Consider the following 17,084-nt stretch of genomic DNA (forward strand, 5'->3'; position numbering starts at 1 on the left):
CACTGAGCCAAACCGTGTAGGTTATGACATTTCTTAGCCCTCCAGCAGCGGACCTTCGTTTTTTTTCCCCAGGAGTGAGGTGGAAAAGCCCTAGATCACCTTTTTGGATTCTTATACCCAAGTTACTAAGAATATTACCAGTGGCATACAGGGAGCTTAGCCAATGAGGGGTCAGAAAAGGTGTTTCCTCTGTAGTTCACACCTATCTACTCAGATCTCCGGCTCCGCCCCTGCCAAGGCCTAAAGCCTCCAGCCCTTGGCAGGGGACCCCCAGCTGGCTCCACCCCTGGCCAAGGCCTCAAGCCTCTGTTTGAGGCTCGGGCCCTGGGCAGGGACCCCCAGCTGGCTCCGATCGCCTGCAGGGGACCCCAGCTGGCTCCTCTCGCCTGCCTCCACCCCCAGCCAAGGCCTAAAGCCTCTGTTTGAGGCTGGGGCCCTGGGCAGGGACCCCCAGCTGGCGCAATCGCCCAGCTCCACCCACGGCCAAGGCCGCAAGCCTCTGGCAGAGGCTTGGGCTCGGCGCAGGGACCCCCAGCTGGCTCCAATCACCTGCATGGGACCCCAGCTGGCTCTATCACCCGGCTCCATCCACGGCCGAGGCTTGGACTCTGGGCAGGGACCCCCAGCTCACTCTGATCGCCCAGCTCCGCCCCAATGGCCAAGGCTGCAAGCCTCTGGCCGAGGCTTGGGCTCTGGGAAGGGACCCCCAGCTGTCTCCGATCACCGGGCTCCACCCCCGGCCAAGGCTGCAAGCCTCTGGCTGAGGCTTGGGCCCTGGTCAGGGACCCCCAGCTGGCTCCAATCACCGCAGGGGACCCCAGCTGGTTCCAATGGCCCAGCTCCGCCCCCAGCCAATGCTGCAAGCCTCTGTTTGAGGCTCGGGCCCTGGGCAGGGACCCCCAGCTGGCTCTGATCGCCTGTGGGGGACCCCAGCTGGCTCCGATCTTCCCCTCTGATCTTCGGCTCCAATCGCCCAGTTCCGACCATGGCCGCTCTCCGAGGCTGCGGCCATCTTGGTTGGGTGTATTTGCATATTCGCTTTCTGATTAGCTGGTGGGCGTGGTTGGTGGGCGTGGCTTGTGAGTGTAGCGGAGTGATGATTTACATATTACTCTATTATTAGATAGGACTCATGGACCAATGCATGAATTCATGCACATTGAAAGGAAATTAATTAGAAGAACTATTTTAATATTGCTATTTGCCCTTTCTCTATAATAGAAGTGTCAACTAAATTCACGATCAACAATGACAGATAGAAACACACGTATGCGATTGTCATCAGTGAGAGCTTTATATGTATCATGCATGTGCGAGTCAACTTAGCCTTTTATGGATATAGAAAAAACTTGCTTAATTAGACCTGCTTTCTGATGTAGCTAAACTTTTTCCATCCCAGGGAAGCACCCCAACTTCTCTTTCAGGTTATTGTCAGCAACACGGCAGTAAATATCAACACAAAGCAGATTATTGTAGATCACGCAGGGAGAAGAAAGGGTAAAATATTTAACTGCAGCAGCGTTTGACTATATTCTGCGCAGACCGGACACTTAGCATATTAGGCTTTTATTATATAGGATTACTGACTATATTTCCTATGCTATACTTTATATCCCATGACTATTCTGTAACTACCAATTTGTACTTAATCCTTTCACCTTTTTCACTCATCCCCCAATACCCTCCCATGTCAAAATGTTCTCTGTATAGCCCTGGCCGGTGTAGCTTAGTTGGTTAAACATTGTCCCATGCACGGAAAGGTTAAGGTTTGATTCCCAGTCAGGTCACATGCCCAGGTTTCAGGCTCAATCCCTAGCAGAGGGCATGCAGGAGGCAGCCGGTTGATGTTACTCTCTGACATTGATGTTTTTTTTTTTCTCTCTCTCTCCCCTTCTCATTCTAGAAGTCAATAAAAATCTTTTTTTAAATGTTCTTTGTGCCCTGGCCAGTTTTCTCAGTGGTTATAGTGTCAGCCTGTGGACCAAAGGGTCGTGGGTTCAATTCCAGGCCAAGGGCACATACCTAGGTTGCAGGTTCATCCCCAGCCCTTGTCGTGGCATGTGTGGGAGGCAACCAATCAATATGTGTCTCTCATGTCAATGTTTCTCTCTCTTTCTCTCCCCCTTCTCTCCCTTCCTTCCCCTCTCTCTAAAAAAACAATGGAAAAATATCCTCTGGTGAAGATTTTTTAAAAATTGTTCTCTGTATCTACAAATCTGTTTCTGTTCTACTTTTTAATTCATTTTGTTTTTAAGATTAAATTGTTTATAGATATGCATTTATTGCCATTTTATTGTTCATATTTTTTATCTTCTTTTCCTTTTTCTTCTTAAAGAAGACTTTTTAACATTTCATGTAATACTGGTTTGGTGGTGATGAACTCCTTTAGCTTTTCCTTGTCTGGGAAGCTCTTTATCTGACCTTCAATTCTAAATGACAGCTTTGCTGGGTAGCATAATCTTGTTTATAGGTCCTTGCTTTTCATCACTTTATTTCTTGCAAATCCCATTTGGCCTGAAAAGTTTCTGCTAAGAAATCAGCTGACAGTCTTATGGGAGCTCCCTTGCAGGTAACTAACTGCTTTTCTCATGCTGCTTTTAAGATTCTCTCTTTGTCATTAACCTTTGGCATTATAATCCTGATGTGTCTTGGTGTGGGCCTCTTTGAGTTAATCTTGATTGGGACATTCTGCACTTCCTGGACTTGTATGTCTATTTCCTTCACCAGCTTAGAGAAATTTTCTGTTATTTTTTTCAAATAGGCTTTCAATTTCTTGTTCTCTCTCTTTTCCTTCCAGCACTCCATGATGCAAATGTTGGTACACTTGAAGATGTTCCAAAGGCTCCTTATACCATCTTCATTTTTTGAATTATTTTTTATGTTCTGATTGGGTGTTTTTTGCTTCCTTATATTCCAAATCACTGGTTTGATTCTTAGCTTAATCTACTCTACTGTTGATTCCCTGTAAATCATTCATCATTTCATGTAGTGTATCCTTTATTTCTGACTGGTTCTTTTTATGTTTTCTATTTTCATTTTTATGTTTACTATCTCTTTGTTGAAGTTCTCATGCATTCATCTATTCTTCCCCTAAATTCACTGAGCATCTTTATAACCAGTGTTTTAAACTCTGCATCTAGTATATTGGTTGTCTCCATTTTGTTTAGTTTTTTTCCTGGAGTTCTGTTCTTTAATTTGGGTTGTGTTTCTTTGCATCCTCATTTTGGCAGCCCCCATGTTTGTTTCTGTATATTGGGTAGAACTGCTATTTCTCCCAAGCTTGGTAGAGTGGTCTTGTGCTGTAGGTGTACTGTAGGTTCCAATGGCACAGCCTCTTTGATCACCCAAGCTGGGCACTCTTGTTTCTCCTCTCACCCCATGTGGGCTGTGTACACCCTCCTATTGTAGTGAGCATTGATTGCTGTTGGCACATCAATTGGAGGGATTTATCCACAGGCTGATCCACTGCAAGGACTGGCTGTACCACCATGGAAAACCAGCTATGCAGGGGCCCACCCCATGGAGTAAGACTTACTTCGGCAGGGCCTGGTTCCCGCTGAGTCCACCCCTTGAATATGTCGCTTGTAAAGGTGGTTGGGTGATGCTTGGACATCGTCTGAAGCTGTCCACCAGGTGGGGACTTCTCTTTCCAGCACTGGAACCCTAGGCTTGGGGGCCTGATGTGGGACTGGGATCCCTCACTTCTCAGGGGGAACCTCTGCAGCTGAGATATCACTCCTGATTTTTATCCACCACATGTGGGTGTGGGGCCATGTCTCCGCTCCTCCTACCAGTCTCAATGTGGCTTCTTCTTTATATTCCTAGTTGTAGGACTTCTATGCAACTATATTTCAGACAGTTTTGTTGTAGGCAGCAGGAACAGCAACAGGTGTTAGGCCCGTGTGTTCAGAACGGACCTAGGTTCAGCAATCTCAGAGCTTGCGTTCTGGCTAGGAAAGAATTCAGAGCCAAGATTCAAACTATAAGAGAAAATTTATTTATAAAATCACAGAACTGGAAGAAGTAATTCATAGAATAAGGGGGCTTAGGAAAAAAATTATAAATTGGAGCTTGGGGTGAGGAAGGTAATGGTAATGTGCCTGGGGTTGGGGAGCAGGAGAGGGAAAGGGGCAGGCATGTTCCCAGAAAGGAGAGAGCACTGGGTACTCTGTCCTAAGGGTTTTAAGGGTGGAGATTCTAGGGGAGGTCCCAGGGAAGGTCTCAATAGACTGTTCAGCAGTTTTCCAGGTGTGTCCTTTCAAGGTCTAGGTCTCTACTGATTGACTGGCTGACACCAGAGGGGGTGCGGGGTCATTATCCAATGCAGCTGGTCCTTAGGTCAGCTGTGGCTGCTTTTGTTGCTTATCTGGTCCTGGAGCTGAAATAAAATTGAGGCTTAGATATTATCTCTAGAGAGAAAAGGTCAGGGGGTCCAAACCCCATGACCAACAATGTGCTAGGGGAGGAAAGGTCACCCTGGGGGCAAGGTCCCATCCTACAATTGAACTTTGCTAGGCACCTGGGGCTTTCCACCTGGTGAACTTCTGTATCTGGCCCATCATCCTTGCTCTGCTTATGTCTGTCTAACTATATACCTTAATTTGAATGATAGTTGTTCTGTAGTTTAGTTGTAATTTTGATATGGTTATGGAAGGATGCAAGTACTGAATTTTACCTATGCCAGCATCTTGACTGGAAGTCCTAGCCATATCATTTTTGACAAAGATGCAAAGCAATTCAATGGAGGAAGGATTGTCTTTTTAACAAATGATGTTGAAACAATTAGATATTCATATGTAATAAATAAGCCTTGACCAAAACCTCACATTTAATTAAAAAATTAACTCAAAATGGATTACAGATCTAAATGTAAAACACAAAACTGTAAAACTTTTAGTAAAAAACATATGAGAAACCCTTTATGACCTATGGTTAGGTAAAGAGTTCTTGGATTGCCCTAGCTGGTTTGGCTCAGTGGATAGATTGTTGGCCTGTGGACTGAAGGGTCCCAGGTTCAATTCTGATCAAGGGCAAATGCTTGGGTTGCAGGCTCAGTCCCCAGTTGGGGGCATGCAGGAGACAGCCAATCAATGATTCTCTCTCATCACTGATGTTTCCATCTCTCTCTCCCTCTCTGAAATAAAATAACAATATATTTTTTTAAAAAAGAGTTCTTGGATTTGACATCAAAAGCACAATATGTAAAAACAAAAACAAACCAAAAAATGATAAATTTGACTTCATCAAATTTAAAAGGTTTTGCTCTAAGAACGACCTTGTAAGAAGAGTGAAAAGATAAACACAGGCTGAAATAAAATGTTTGCAAATCACATATCCAACAAAGAACTTATATCCAGAATATATAAAGAACTTTCAAAACCCAACAGTGAGAAAAGAAACAAGCCAATTGAAAAATTGGCCAAATATTTGAACAAACACTTTACCAAAGAGGATATGCAGAAGGCAGATAAGCACATGAAAAGGTGTTAAGCATCATTAAATACAGTCAAACTTCAGTTCTCCAGCGTCTCCCACCTTGAACAATTCAGTTCTCCATCAAGTTGTTCACGGGAAAAAAAATGTTTCGGCCATGGACCAAAACTTCAGTTTTCGACCTGATAACCCTTTCATGCTGATACCTCAGCAAGACAAAAAGAGTCTCTGAGGCAACAAAGGAGAGAATGCTTTTGTTACTGAAGAAGTCAAAGATTAGCACAATTTTAAAACAAAGAGACCATCAAGAATGCCAATATTGCTAAGGGTGTGAAAGTGCTCACAAAACAACAACCACAGGCAATTGAACAGATAGAAAAACTGTTGTTGATTGGATAAACGAAAAGCAGTTAGCTGGTGATAGCATTTTGGAGGCAGTAATATATGAAAAATTCATTTAAGGCACACAGAACATCCAAAAGAAGGGCCAAGGCCCCACAGCAGCTTGCATTGCTTCACAGCTGGGCCTCATCTGGGCATCTCCAAACCCCAAACAAAAAAGAGGAATCTGCAGATCTCGCCGTAGCTCCTGCTGGGTGGCCTCAGGCAGAAGCTAAATTAGCACCTCCTTAGAGATCCAAGAGCCAGTGTACCCAGTGGTCAGAGTGGGACCATCCAGATTACAACTCCTCAGATCCATAAGGGACACACTCAGGGGGCAGACTCAGTGAGCACCAAGCCCACTGCAGCAAGTCTTACCCCATAATGGTGTCTCCAGCACAGAAGTTCTCCCATTGTAGACACAACTGATTATCACAGCCAATTGGCCTGGAGGCCAATTCCTCCCAGTGATACCAATAACAATCAAGGCTTAACTACAACAAGACTGTACACACTGCCCACAAAGGGGTGCACCAAGAGTGTCCACTTTAGGTAACTGGGGAGGCTGAGCCACTGGGCCCTATAGGACACCTAGCACACAAAACCACTCTATCAACACAAGGGAAGCAGCCAAAATGTGGAGACAAAGAAACAGGTCACAAATGACAGAAATGGAGGAAAGCAAACTACTGGATATAGAGTTCAAAACCACGGTTATAAGGTTTTTCAAGAATTTTCTAGAAACCGCCGATAATTTTAGTGAGACGCTCAAGGATATGAAAAAGGACCAACTAGAAATTAAGCATACACTGACTAAAATAAAGAATAATATACAGAGATCCAACAGCAGACTAGAGGATCGCAAGAATCAAGTCAAAGATGTGAAATATGAAGAAGCAAAAAACACCCAACTGGAAAAGCAAAAAGCAAAAAGAATCCAAAAATATGAAGATAGTGTAAGGAGACTCTGGGATAACTTCAAGCGTAACAACATCCGAATTATGGGGGTGCAGAAGAAGAGAGAGAGCAAGATATTGAAAACCTATTTGAAGAAATAATGACAGAAAACTTCCCCTACTTGGTGAAAGAGATAGACTTACAAGTCCAGGAAGTGCAGAGAACCCCAAACAAAAGGAATCCAAAGAGGACTACACCAAGACACATCATAATTAAAATGCCAAGAGCAAAAGACAAAGAGAGAATATTAAAATTAAAATGCCAAGAGCAAAAGACAAAGAGAGAAAGCAGCAAGAGAAAAACAGTTAATTACCTACAAGGGAGTACCCATATGATTGTCAGCTGATTTCTTCAACAGAAACCATGCAGGCCAGAAGGGAGTGGCAAGAAATATTCAAAGTGATGAATAGCAAGAACCTACAACCAAGATTACTTTACCCAGCAAAGCTATAATTCAGAATTGAAGGTCAGATAAAGAGCTTCACAGATAAGAAAAAGCTAAAGGAGTTCATCACTGCCAAACCAGTATTATATGAAATGCTGAAGGTGTTCTTTAAGAAGAGGAAGAAGAAGAAAAAGGTAAAGATAAAAATTATGAACAACAAATACATATCTATCAACAAGTGAATCTAAAAATCAAGTGAATAAAAAATCTGATGAACAGAATAAACTGGTGAATATAATAGAATCAGGGGCATAGAAAGGGAGTGGACTGACAATTCTCAGGGGGGAAGGGGGGTGGAGGTGTGGGAAGAGACTGGACAAAAATCATACACCTATGGATGAGGACAGTGGGGGGGGGGCGGTAAGGGCCGAGGGTGGGGTGGAAACCGGGTGGAGGGGAGCTATGGGGGAAAAAAGAGGAACAACTGTAATAATCTGAACAATAAAGATTTATTTTTTAAAAAAAGAAAAAGAAAAATTCATTTAAGGCTAGTAGTGGTGGTTCGATAAATTTAAGGAAAGAAGTGTTTATAGATTAAACAGTACATTAGACATGTACTATATATAATAATGGTTAAAACAGGGAATCATTTGGGGGTCTGGAATGGATTAATTCAAATTACATTATTTCCAATGGGAAAGGTGATTCAGTTTTCAAACAAATCTCTTCTCAAACAACCTTCTGGAATGAATCAACTTTGAGAATAGAGGTTAAACTATATTAGGAAAATGCAAGTTACAATTATGATGAGATACCACAGTACATATCTAGTAGAATGGCTTGACTATCTTTAGTACAAACTAAATTAGGAGCTTATTTTATGTGAACTTCCTCATTGATAATCCACTCCAAGAGTCCTCCCTTGAACATGGACAAGATTCTGGAAGCATCTCCTGATATCAAGGCCATAATATCTAAGGAAGGGTCACACATACATACATACAAATGGTTGTTCTTCATCATTCTTGCCTCAGATCCCCTCACTTTTTGTGAAGGAACTTCTTGTTCCATGAGCTTTAGCTCTTCCATGTTTGGCTTCTGTTCCTCCTACTTCTTTAAATCCCACTTCTGTCACCTTGAGTGACAATGATTACATTCACACAGGCTGGGTCTGGCAGGCTTGCCCTCATAAACACTTATGGTCTCCTGAGATGCCACACCTGCAGTTCAAATAGATTCCACAAGGGGGATGATGTTTCTCCAGGTATGGCTCTTTTAGATTACCTTTGGGATTTGTGGGTAGTTGAAAGAGATCGGATATAAGGCACACAATTAATCCATTTATGCTTTTAAAAAATAACAGCTCACTTTAACATAAATGCTGACTAAACACTAATCAATTAAGTTCACCTACTCTTGAAAAGAGAAAACATTTATCTTTCAGTCAGTCTACAGATATTTGTTAAACACCTTCTGTATGTAAGGCTCTATTCTAAATGTTAAGGATACAAAGTAAATTTATTTGAAGAAAGATATAAAAGAAAGGATACACTTAGACTACCTTTAATTAATAATCATTCTTATTAAACTTTATCGAGATTCTCTGAAGCTTATCCAGCAAATTAACTCTCATATTTCATGAGGGTCAGAGGTGTTAAGACTCTCATCCATGAGAGGCTTCTCATAAAATTCCTCCCACCACTATCTTCTATTTAATCAGCATGCTTACAACAACCATCTCAGCCAGCTCTTACAAGGGGAATTCAGCCCATCACTAAGGTTTCTTCTATTTCATAACATGACTTTTTAAAGAAATGCCCATTATGTCATTTTGTTTTGTTTCATTTTCATCTATGTTATTTTCATCTCAAAATGTAAGAGACAAACCTATGGGTAAGTAACTCTTGATTTTCTTCTCCTTCTCTGAAATATTTTCTACCATGATGTGGTTACCTGGTCAAAGAAGTCATTCCCTTAGCTAGCTCTTTTTTTATTCACAATACTAGAGGCCCGGTGCATGAGATTCGTGCACTGGGGTGGGGGTGCGGTCCCTCAGCCCGGCCTGTGCCCTCTTGCAGGCAGTCTGGAACCCATCAGGGGATGTCCGGCCTGCAGCAGAGGCAGGAGAGGCTCCCGCTACCAGCTAATGCCGCTGCACTTGCCAGCCATGAGCACAACTTCTGGCTGAGTGGCACTCCCCCTGTGGGAGTGCACTGACCACAAAGGGGCAGCTCCTGCGTTGAGCGTCTGCCCCCTGGTGGTCAGTGTGCATCATAGTGACGAGTTGTTCCTCTGTTTGGTCAATTTGCATATTATGCTTTTAGTATATAGGATGTGTACTTAGCCCCTTTCTCATGAATGCAGATTTTAAAATGGAATTCAATTCCAACTGCTATAAGATGTATCACATTTGCATTTCACAGCATTCTGTGGCCCTTTGCTAACAGAGATCATCCCCCACCCACCCAATGAACCTTTGAGACATTTTTAATGAGCCAAAATTGAACTTAGTAAAAAGCAGTTTCTAAAAAGTTTTCCTCTCAGCAACAAACAGCCTGTGCACCACAGGCAGCCCCTCTCCACTGGAATGTGCTAGCTTGGTTCTGCTGTTTCCTCAATTAAGATCTCATCCATCAAGGGGACCCAGATCCAGGGACTCAGCAGCCAGCCCGGACCACAGAAGAACTAGATGGAGATTGGGGGAAAAGGAGAGATGGGTCTCACACTAGCCTTGACCTGCTCCTTCAGTATAGAGCAAAGATCAGAGTTATGAAAGGCATATTAAAATTGAAGAGAACTGAAGGGCATGAACCCTTTGTGTCCCCTCAGGAGCTATTCCCATTGTCTTTATACCCTACTTTCTGGTGTTCACTAATTTCTGGACCTTGCCCGTGCTCACCTTAGCCTGGCTCGCCTATGATTGGAACACCCACAGTCAAGGTAAGAGATTGGAAGAGTGGTGGTCCCTGTCTGTCTGTGCCAAGGATAAAACTACAGGGAGGGAGGTGGAGGGAAAGAATGGGAGAGGCAGAGGGAGAAGGACTGGGGAGAGGAAAGAAAGGGAAAGGAAAGGAGGGGGTTATGGAGAGGGGGGAGGTGCAACAGGGGGTTAGAGGGAAGGGGAGGGAGAGAGGGCAGCAAGGCTCAGCAGGGAACAGAGGTCTCTGCCAGGCTTCCCAGGAAGAATTAAAAGGTTGAGGTTTGGCTCAGTCAATACAGCACAAGGATTGAAGGGTCCTGGGTTCGATTCCAGTCAAGGGCACCTACCTCAGTTGCAGGCTCGATCCTAGGTCAGGGAGTGCATGTGGAGGCAACCAATTGAAGTGTCTCTCTCATATTGATTTTTCTCTCTGTGTGTGTCTCTCTCTTTTTCCACTCTCTCTAAAAATCAATGGAAAAATGTCCTTGGGAGAGGGTTAACAAAACAAACAAACAAAAAAAGTTGAGGTTTTGGGGCAGGTTCAGGGGCTTCCCATGGTTGGATTCAGGGACAGTAACTACAGCTCTGTGCCCTAGAAATATGGAAGTGTGAGAAGAAGGCCCCCCTTTTTTTTACCTGAGGACTGTAGGAAGAACCATCCACCTCTGGGAAAGGTAGAAGAATTGGCAGTATCTCACCTGCTCTTCCCTTTCCTTCTGTACCCGCAGGTGGTAGGCGTTCAGCTTGGGTACGAAAATGGACCCTCTGGAAATATTTCCGAAATTACTTCCCAATAAAGGTGACTACCCCTTCTGGGTGCATTTGGACCCTGTTGCTCAGATTCTCCCTTTCCACTCAGCTTCATGTTTTCAAATGGTTTGGTGGCTAGTAGTTGAAGGTCAAAGCTCAGAGGTTGGGGCCCAAAATGGATGGGCAGGTGAGGAGAAGGCTGGATAGCAGCCTTTCCTCACAGTGACAAACCCAAGTCAGCCTCTCTGAGCATCATAACGCCTGGCGACATCCCAGTGAACAGGAATTTGGGCTCCCCAGGGGAAACACAGGTTACCTGCTGGGATGAATCTGCATGTCCTCTTTTCCTTCTTCCTATTCACTGTTCTGACTCAATCTCCCTCTGACAGCTGGTGAAGACTCATGACCTCTCTCCCAAACACAACTATATCATTGCCAACCACCCCCATGGTATTGTCTCTTACGGTGTCTTCATCAACTTTGCTACTGAGGCCACTGACTTTGCTCGGATTTTCCCAGGCATCACTCCTTCTGTAGGGACCTTGGCATGGATCTTCTGGATCCCAATTGTGAGAGAATATGTGATGTCTTTGGGTGAGTATAAGAAATCTTCCATCCTCTGTCTGACCTACCTCAGGGCTCCAACCTCACTAAGCCCTGAGAGTCCGTCTAATTCTTACTCCCTGCTGTAAGAGGACTTAGTAGAAAATGAGTCCAGAACACACTGGACCAGTAAGGGGAGTATGTGGCTAAGCATCAGATTCTGTCCAAGATCTGGGAGGCAGTGTTTGGTTAGGCAGCAAGGTAAGTTACTGGCATTCATAAGATTTATCATGAATACATTCAGAGGAGGAAGGAGAAGGCTGGAGTTGAGGATCAAAGCCCAAGTGGAAAGCAGAAGGCAAACGCCAAATATCACACCCAAATGTCTAGGAAAATTAGTCATGAAAGAGGTAGCTCAGATGAATTTTGTCAGATTCTTTCTTGGATATCAATTGGCTTCTTATGGCCAGTCATTTATAAAGCAGCTCTCATCCCATGGAGTATTAAAGACATTTTTAAGTCTTTCATATTAGCTGGTATTTTCCTGGCCCATGACCTTCATCTCCTGGGAACCCCTTCAAACTTGCATAAGACATCAAGCGATAAAGAATAAACATCCGTCAGAATCAAGGACAACCTCCCCATGCCAGGCTTCAAGCCAGGGTACTGTGACAAATGTCCTTCTCTCTGGATGAATATCCATCCTCTGGACACCAGAAAACAACTAAAGCCAAATATTAAAAGGTAACATACATTTATCTGGAGGGACCAGATGGGAACACTAGAGTCCCAGAGGATGGTTCTACTCTCTTCTGAGGTTGGCATGAACCTGGAGCAGCAGTTTCTCTCAATGACTGAGGCCTGGAAGCAATTTCTGCCATCCCAGGAGAGAATAGAAGGTAAGTTCAGGGCAAAGATGGGAAGCAGGAGTGAGGAAAGACTCTGTGACTGTTGTTGAATGAACAATAGGGTGTCATCCTTATTCCATGGTTCATTTACATTTCAATTTGGCTTGGGCAGTCTCCTGGGCCTGCCTTGTCTCAAGAAACCCCAGCCAATGGCTCCCCTTCAGCAGGTGCTCTAGGGAAGAAGCAGGTTGGTGGTGGCTAGTCCTGATCACCCTAGGAGAGAGAACTCTGGTGAGTCTCCAGTGTTGTCACTCTGGGGAGAGTGGTTCATGAGTAGAGAGATAAGGGATAGGCTAGTATAGATACTTACTTCAATAGTATTTATATTGAAGTAAGAGGAAGTAGGCAGAGGAACTCAATGTCTCCTAAATTGTAGTAGCATAGACTCCCAACACAAGCAACTGACCCTAAGAACCAACCTCAGACTAAGGGTAACCCAAGATGTGGAGGTTAAAAACAGAAGAGTGAAACAGTAGTCAGGAAACAGAATTGTCTCCATCATTAATAGCATAGAGGAATCCCTTTACCCCATCCTCAGACATCAAGTTTGTTGACTCTTTGGTTTCACAGGTGTGTGCCCCGTGAGTGAGTTGGCCTTGAAGTATTTGCTGACTCAGAAAGGCTCAGGCAATGCTGTGGTTATCGTGGTGGGCGGAGCTGCTGAAGCCCTCTTATGCCGGCCAGGAGTTTCTACCATCTTCCTTAAACAGCGTAAAGGTTTTGTGAAATTGGCACTGAAGACAGGGTGGGTCCTTAGGTTCTGGTGCCCTATTGTCTGGGTGCCATAGATCCTCTGTAACACCTCTCCAGAATGGTGTCCTTCCTTGGAAACCTGTTAGAGGGGGCTCCCTCTTCACCCTGATTAATTATCTCTACTTCCTCACATTGTATCTTAAAGGTGTTTTAGCCTCCAGACAGGTTTCAGTGGGCACTATTTTACTTGAAGTTGGAGAAAGAACAATAGAAGAAGACCTTTATCTTCTACTCATTAGCCTGCTGGCCGGGGTTATGGAAAAATGCAGATTTACTCTATATCAACCTATTAACTGAGAGGCGGAGAGACCTTACTCAGGGCAAGGAAGGCACTAGGTTTGATGTTGTAGAGATTGCAAAAATGAATAAGACATGTTTACTAAGGGAAGGCAGGATGGGAGGAGGTAAAAGAGGACAAAGAGGGTATAAATGCTGATGAAAGGAGACTTTATTGGGGGTTGTAAACCCACAATACAATATACTGATAATATATTGTAAGAATTGTATACCTGAAAACTATATAATTTTATTCACCAATGTTACCCCAATAACATTTAAAAAAAAAGATATGATTACTGCCTTCCCCACCAAAGAGCATATAATATGGTTTGAGAAATAGAATAAATTTATTTAGTAGTTATTGAACACCTGCTCTCTGCTAGACATAGTACTATGCATTGACTATATAAAGATAAATAAGACCTAGTCCTTGCCTTTAAGGAACTCAGTCCAATAGGTAAGACAGATATACTGGTATGCACATATAATTACAAAATATATCCAAAAGCCAACCACTTTCCATCCTTGCCTCCCCCACATCCGAGAGTCTATTCCCAACTGTAGATAGGATGATCCTATTTTTAATTGAATTTATTGGAGTGACATTGGTTCACAAAACCATATAGGTTTCAAGTGTACCACTCAGCAAAACTCCATCAGCACACTGCACCATGCACCCTTAGCCTGAAGCAAAGTCTCTTTTCATCTCCATGTATCCCCCCTTTTCCTACCTCTACCCTTTTCCCCTCTGGCTATCACCACACTGTTGTCTGTGTCTATGTGATATATATATATATATATATATATATATATATATATATATATATACCTTAATTCCTTCATCTTCTTTCATCCAGCCCCCAACCCCCTCTGCTCTCACAGCTGTCAGTTTGTTCCATGCCTCTGTTTCTATTTTGTTCATCAGTTTATTGTGTTCATTAGATTCCACATATAACTGAGATCATATGGTACTTGCCTTTCTCTGACTGGCTTATTTCACTTAGCATAATAATCTCCAGGTCCATCCATGCTGTTGCAAAAGGTAAGAGTTCATTCTCTTTTATAGCTGGGTAGTATTTCATTGTGTAGATGTACCACAGCTTATTTATCCACTCATCTGCTGATGGGCAGTTGGACTGTTTCCAAATCTTGGCTATCTATAATAATAAAAGCATAATATGCTAATTAGACCAGACGTCCATCTGGACAACCTTCTGGACGAAGCTGGGGCTTTGAGGGAAGCCAGTGCTGGGGCGGGGGGAGAAGGAAGGCCTTCTCTTGCACGAATTTCATGCATCGGGCCTCTAGTTGTAAATAACGCTGCAATGAACTCATGGGTGCATATATTCTTTTGAATTAGTGTTTTGGGTTTCTTGGGATATATTCCCAGAAGTGGGATCACCGGTCAAAAGGCAGTTCCATTTTTTATTTTTTGAGGAAACTTAATACTGTTTTCTACAGTGGTTATACCAATATGCATTCCTACCAATAGTGCACGAGGGTTCCCTTCTCCCCACACCCTTGTGAATTTATTGATGATGGCCATTCCAATAGGTGTGAGGTGAGATCTCATTGTGGTTTTAATTTGCATCTCTCTGATGATTCGTGACATTGAGCAACTTTCCATATGTCTGTTGGCCATCCATATGTCCTCTTTGGAGAAGTCTTTGTTCAGGTCCTTTGCCTATTTTTTAATTGGATTATTTATGTTTTTTGGCGTTGAGTTGTGTGTTATTTATAATTTTTTTATATTAACCCCTTATTAGATGTATCACTGGGGAACATGTTCTTCTATTTAGTAAGTTGTCTTTTCATTTTGTTGATGGTTTCCTTTGCTGTGAAAAAAGTTTTTAGTTTTACGTAGTCCCATTTGTTTATTTTTGTTTGTTTGTTTCCCTTGTCCAAGGAGATATATTGGCAAAAACATTACTACAAGAAATGTCTGAAATTTTACTGCCTACATTTTCTTCTAAGATTTTTATGGTTTCATGCTGTACATGTAAGTCTTTAATCCATTTGAAGTTTGTTGTTGTGTATGGTGTAAAAAGGTAGTCTAGTTTCATGCTGTACATGTAAGTCTTTAATCCATTTGACGTTTGTTTTTGTGTATGGTGTAAAAAGGTAGTCTAGTGCCATTTATTGAAGAGGCTGTAAAATATTAATTGACCATAAAGGCTTGGGTTTATTTCTGTGCTCCTTATTCTGTTCCATTGCTTTATATGCCTGTTATCATGCCAATGCCATGCTGTTTTGATTACTATGGCCTTGTATAGTTTAATACCAGGTAGTGTGATCCCTCCAACCTTGTTCTTCTTTCTCAAGATTGCTAGGCTATTTGAGGTCTTTTGTGAGTTCATATAAATTTTTTGAATATTTTTTCTATATCTGCGAGATATGGCACTGCTATTTGAATAGTAATTTTGTTGAATCTGTAGATTGTTTGGGATAATATAGACATTTTAATGATGTTAATTTTTCTATCCGTGAACGCGGTATATGCTTCCACTTATTTGTATCTTCTTCAATTGCTTTCTTCAGTATCTTATAATTTTCCAATTATGAGTCTTTTACCTCCTTGGTTAAATTTATTCCTAGGTACCTTTGTGTGTTGCAATAGCACATGGGATTGTTTTCTTCATTTCTCTTTCTGATAGTTCACTATTGGTATATACAATTTCTGAATATTAATTTTGTGTCCTGCTAATTTGCTGAATTCATTTATTAAATCTAGTATTTCTTGGTGGAATCTTTAAGATTTTCTATATACATATCATGTCATCTGCAAATAATGACAGTTTTATTCCTTTCCAATTTAGATGCCTTTTATTTCTTCTTCTTGTCTGATTACTGAGGCTAGGACTTCCAGTACTATGTTAAATAAGACTGGTGAAGTGGACATCTCTGTCTTGTTCTTGATCTTAAGGGAAACACTTTTAGTTTTTGCCCATTGAGTATGATGCTGACTGTGGGTTTGTCATATATGGTCTTCATTATGTTGAGGTATGCTCCCTCTATCAGGATGATCCTATTAAACATAAGTCAAATCATGTCACTATTCCAAATGTCCCAACAACTCCCATTTCACTATAAGCAAAAGCCACAGTCTTTCCAAAATCCTGCAAGACCTTAAATAATCTCACCATTGGCCACCTCTCTGACCTCATCACCTATTGATCTCCCCCTGTTCACTCCATTAGAGCTATACTGGCTTCCTTGCTGTCCCTCCAACAAGCTATATGCTCCTGCCTTAGAGCCTGTGCTCTAGCTGTCTGTCTTCTCAGTAAAGTCTATCCCTACTATCCTGATTTCTTTTCCCCATTGCACTTATCATTTGCTTATATAGTACCACTTTGATTTCTATATCAGCTTTTATCTATTTGTTATTATTGTTTATTATCTGTCTTCCCTCAATAAAAGGTAAACTCCATGATGACAGAGATTTTTTTTAATCCATTGTGTTCAATGATGTATCCTCAGGGCTTAAAACAGTACTGGCACATAGAAAGAATTTAATAAATATGTACTGAATGAATGATGTATTATAATGGATATATGTACAAAGTGTCATAAAAGCACTGGTTGATGGAAAGATTTTCACCCAAAGTAAAAGTTTCATTAGTGGGTGACATCTGAATTGTGAATTGAAATATCAGTAGGATTTGCCGATCAGACCCAAAGAGAAAGAACTTGGGAATTTTTCATATCCGGCACTATGCCAGGCCCTAGAAATTCATAGGTAAATGATACAGTTCCCAACTTTGATTAGTTTGACAGA

General features: G+C 42.3%; 1 protein-coding gene across 1 annotated transcript in view; it reads left to right on the top strand.

Annotated features, from left to right (window-relative positions):
- Positions 1–17,084, top strand: part of DGAT2L6 (diacylglycerol O-acyltransferase 2 like 6) — a gene marked incomplete at both ends in the record, with an annotated part of 32,455 nt that overhangs the window by 13,905 nt on the left and 1,466 nt on the right. Inside the window, 4 exons of the mRNA XM_079765972.1 lie at positions 9,986–10,096; positions 10,805–10,875; positions 11,216–11,420; positions 12,848–13,022. Of these exons, the coding sequence (XP_079622098.1) occupies positions 9,986–10,096; positions 10,805–10,875; positions 11,216–11,420; positions 12,848–13,022 (562 nt within the window). The remainder of the gene's footprint in view (positions 1–9,985; positions 10,097–10,804; positions 10,876–11,215; positions 11,421–12,847; positions 13,023–17,084) is intronic.

The sequence above is a fragment of the Cnephaeus nilssonii genome, assembly GCF_951640355.1.
Source record: "Cnephaeus nilssonii genome assembly, chromosome: X".
Classification (NCBI taxonomy): domain Eukaryota; kingdom Metazoa; phylum Chordata; class Mammalia; order Chiroptera; family Vespertilionidae; genus Cnephaeus; species Cnephaeus nilssonii.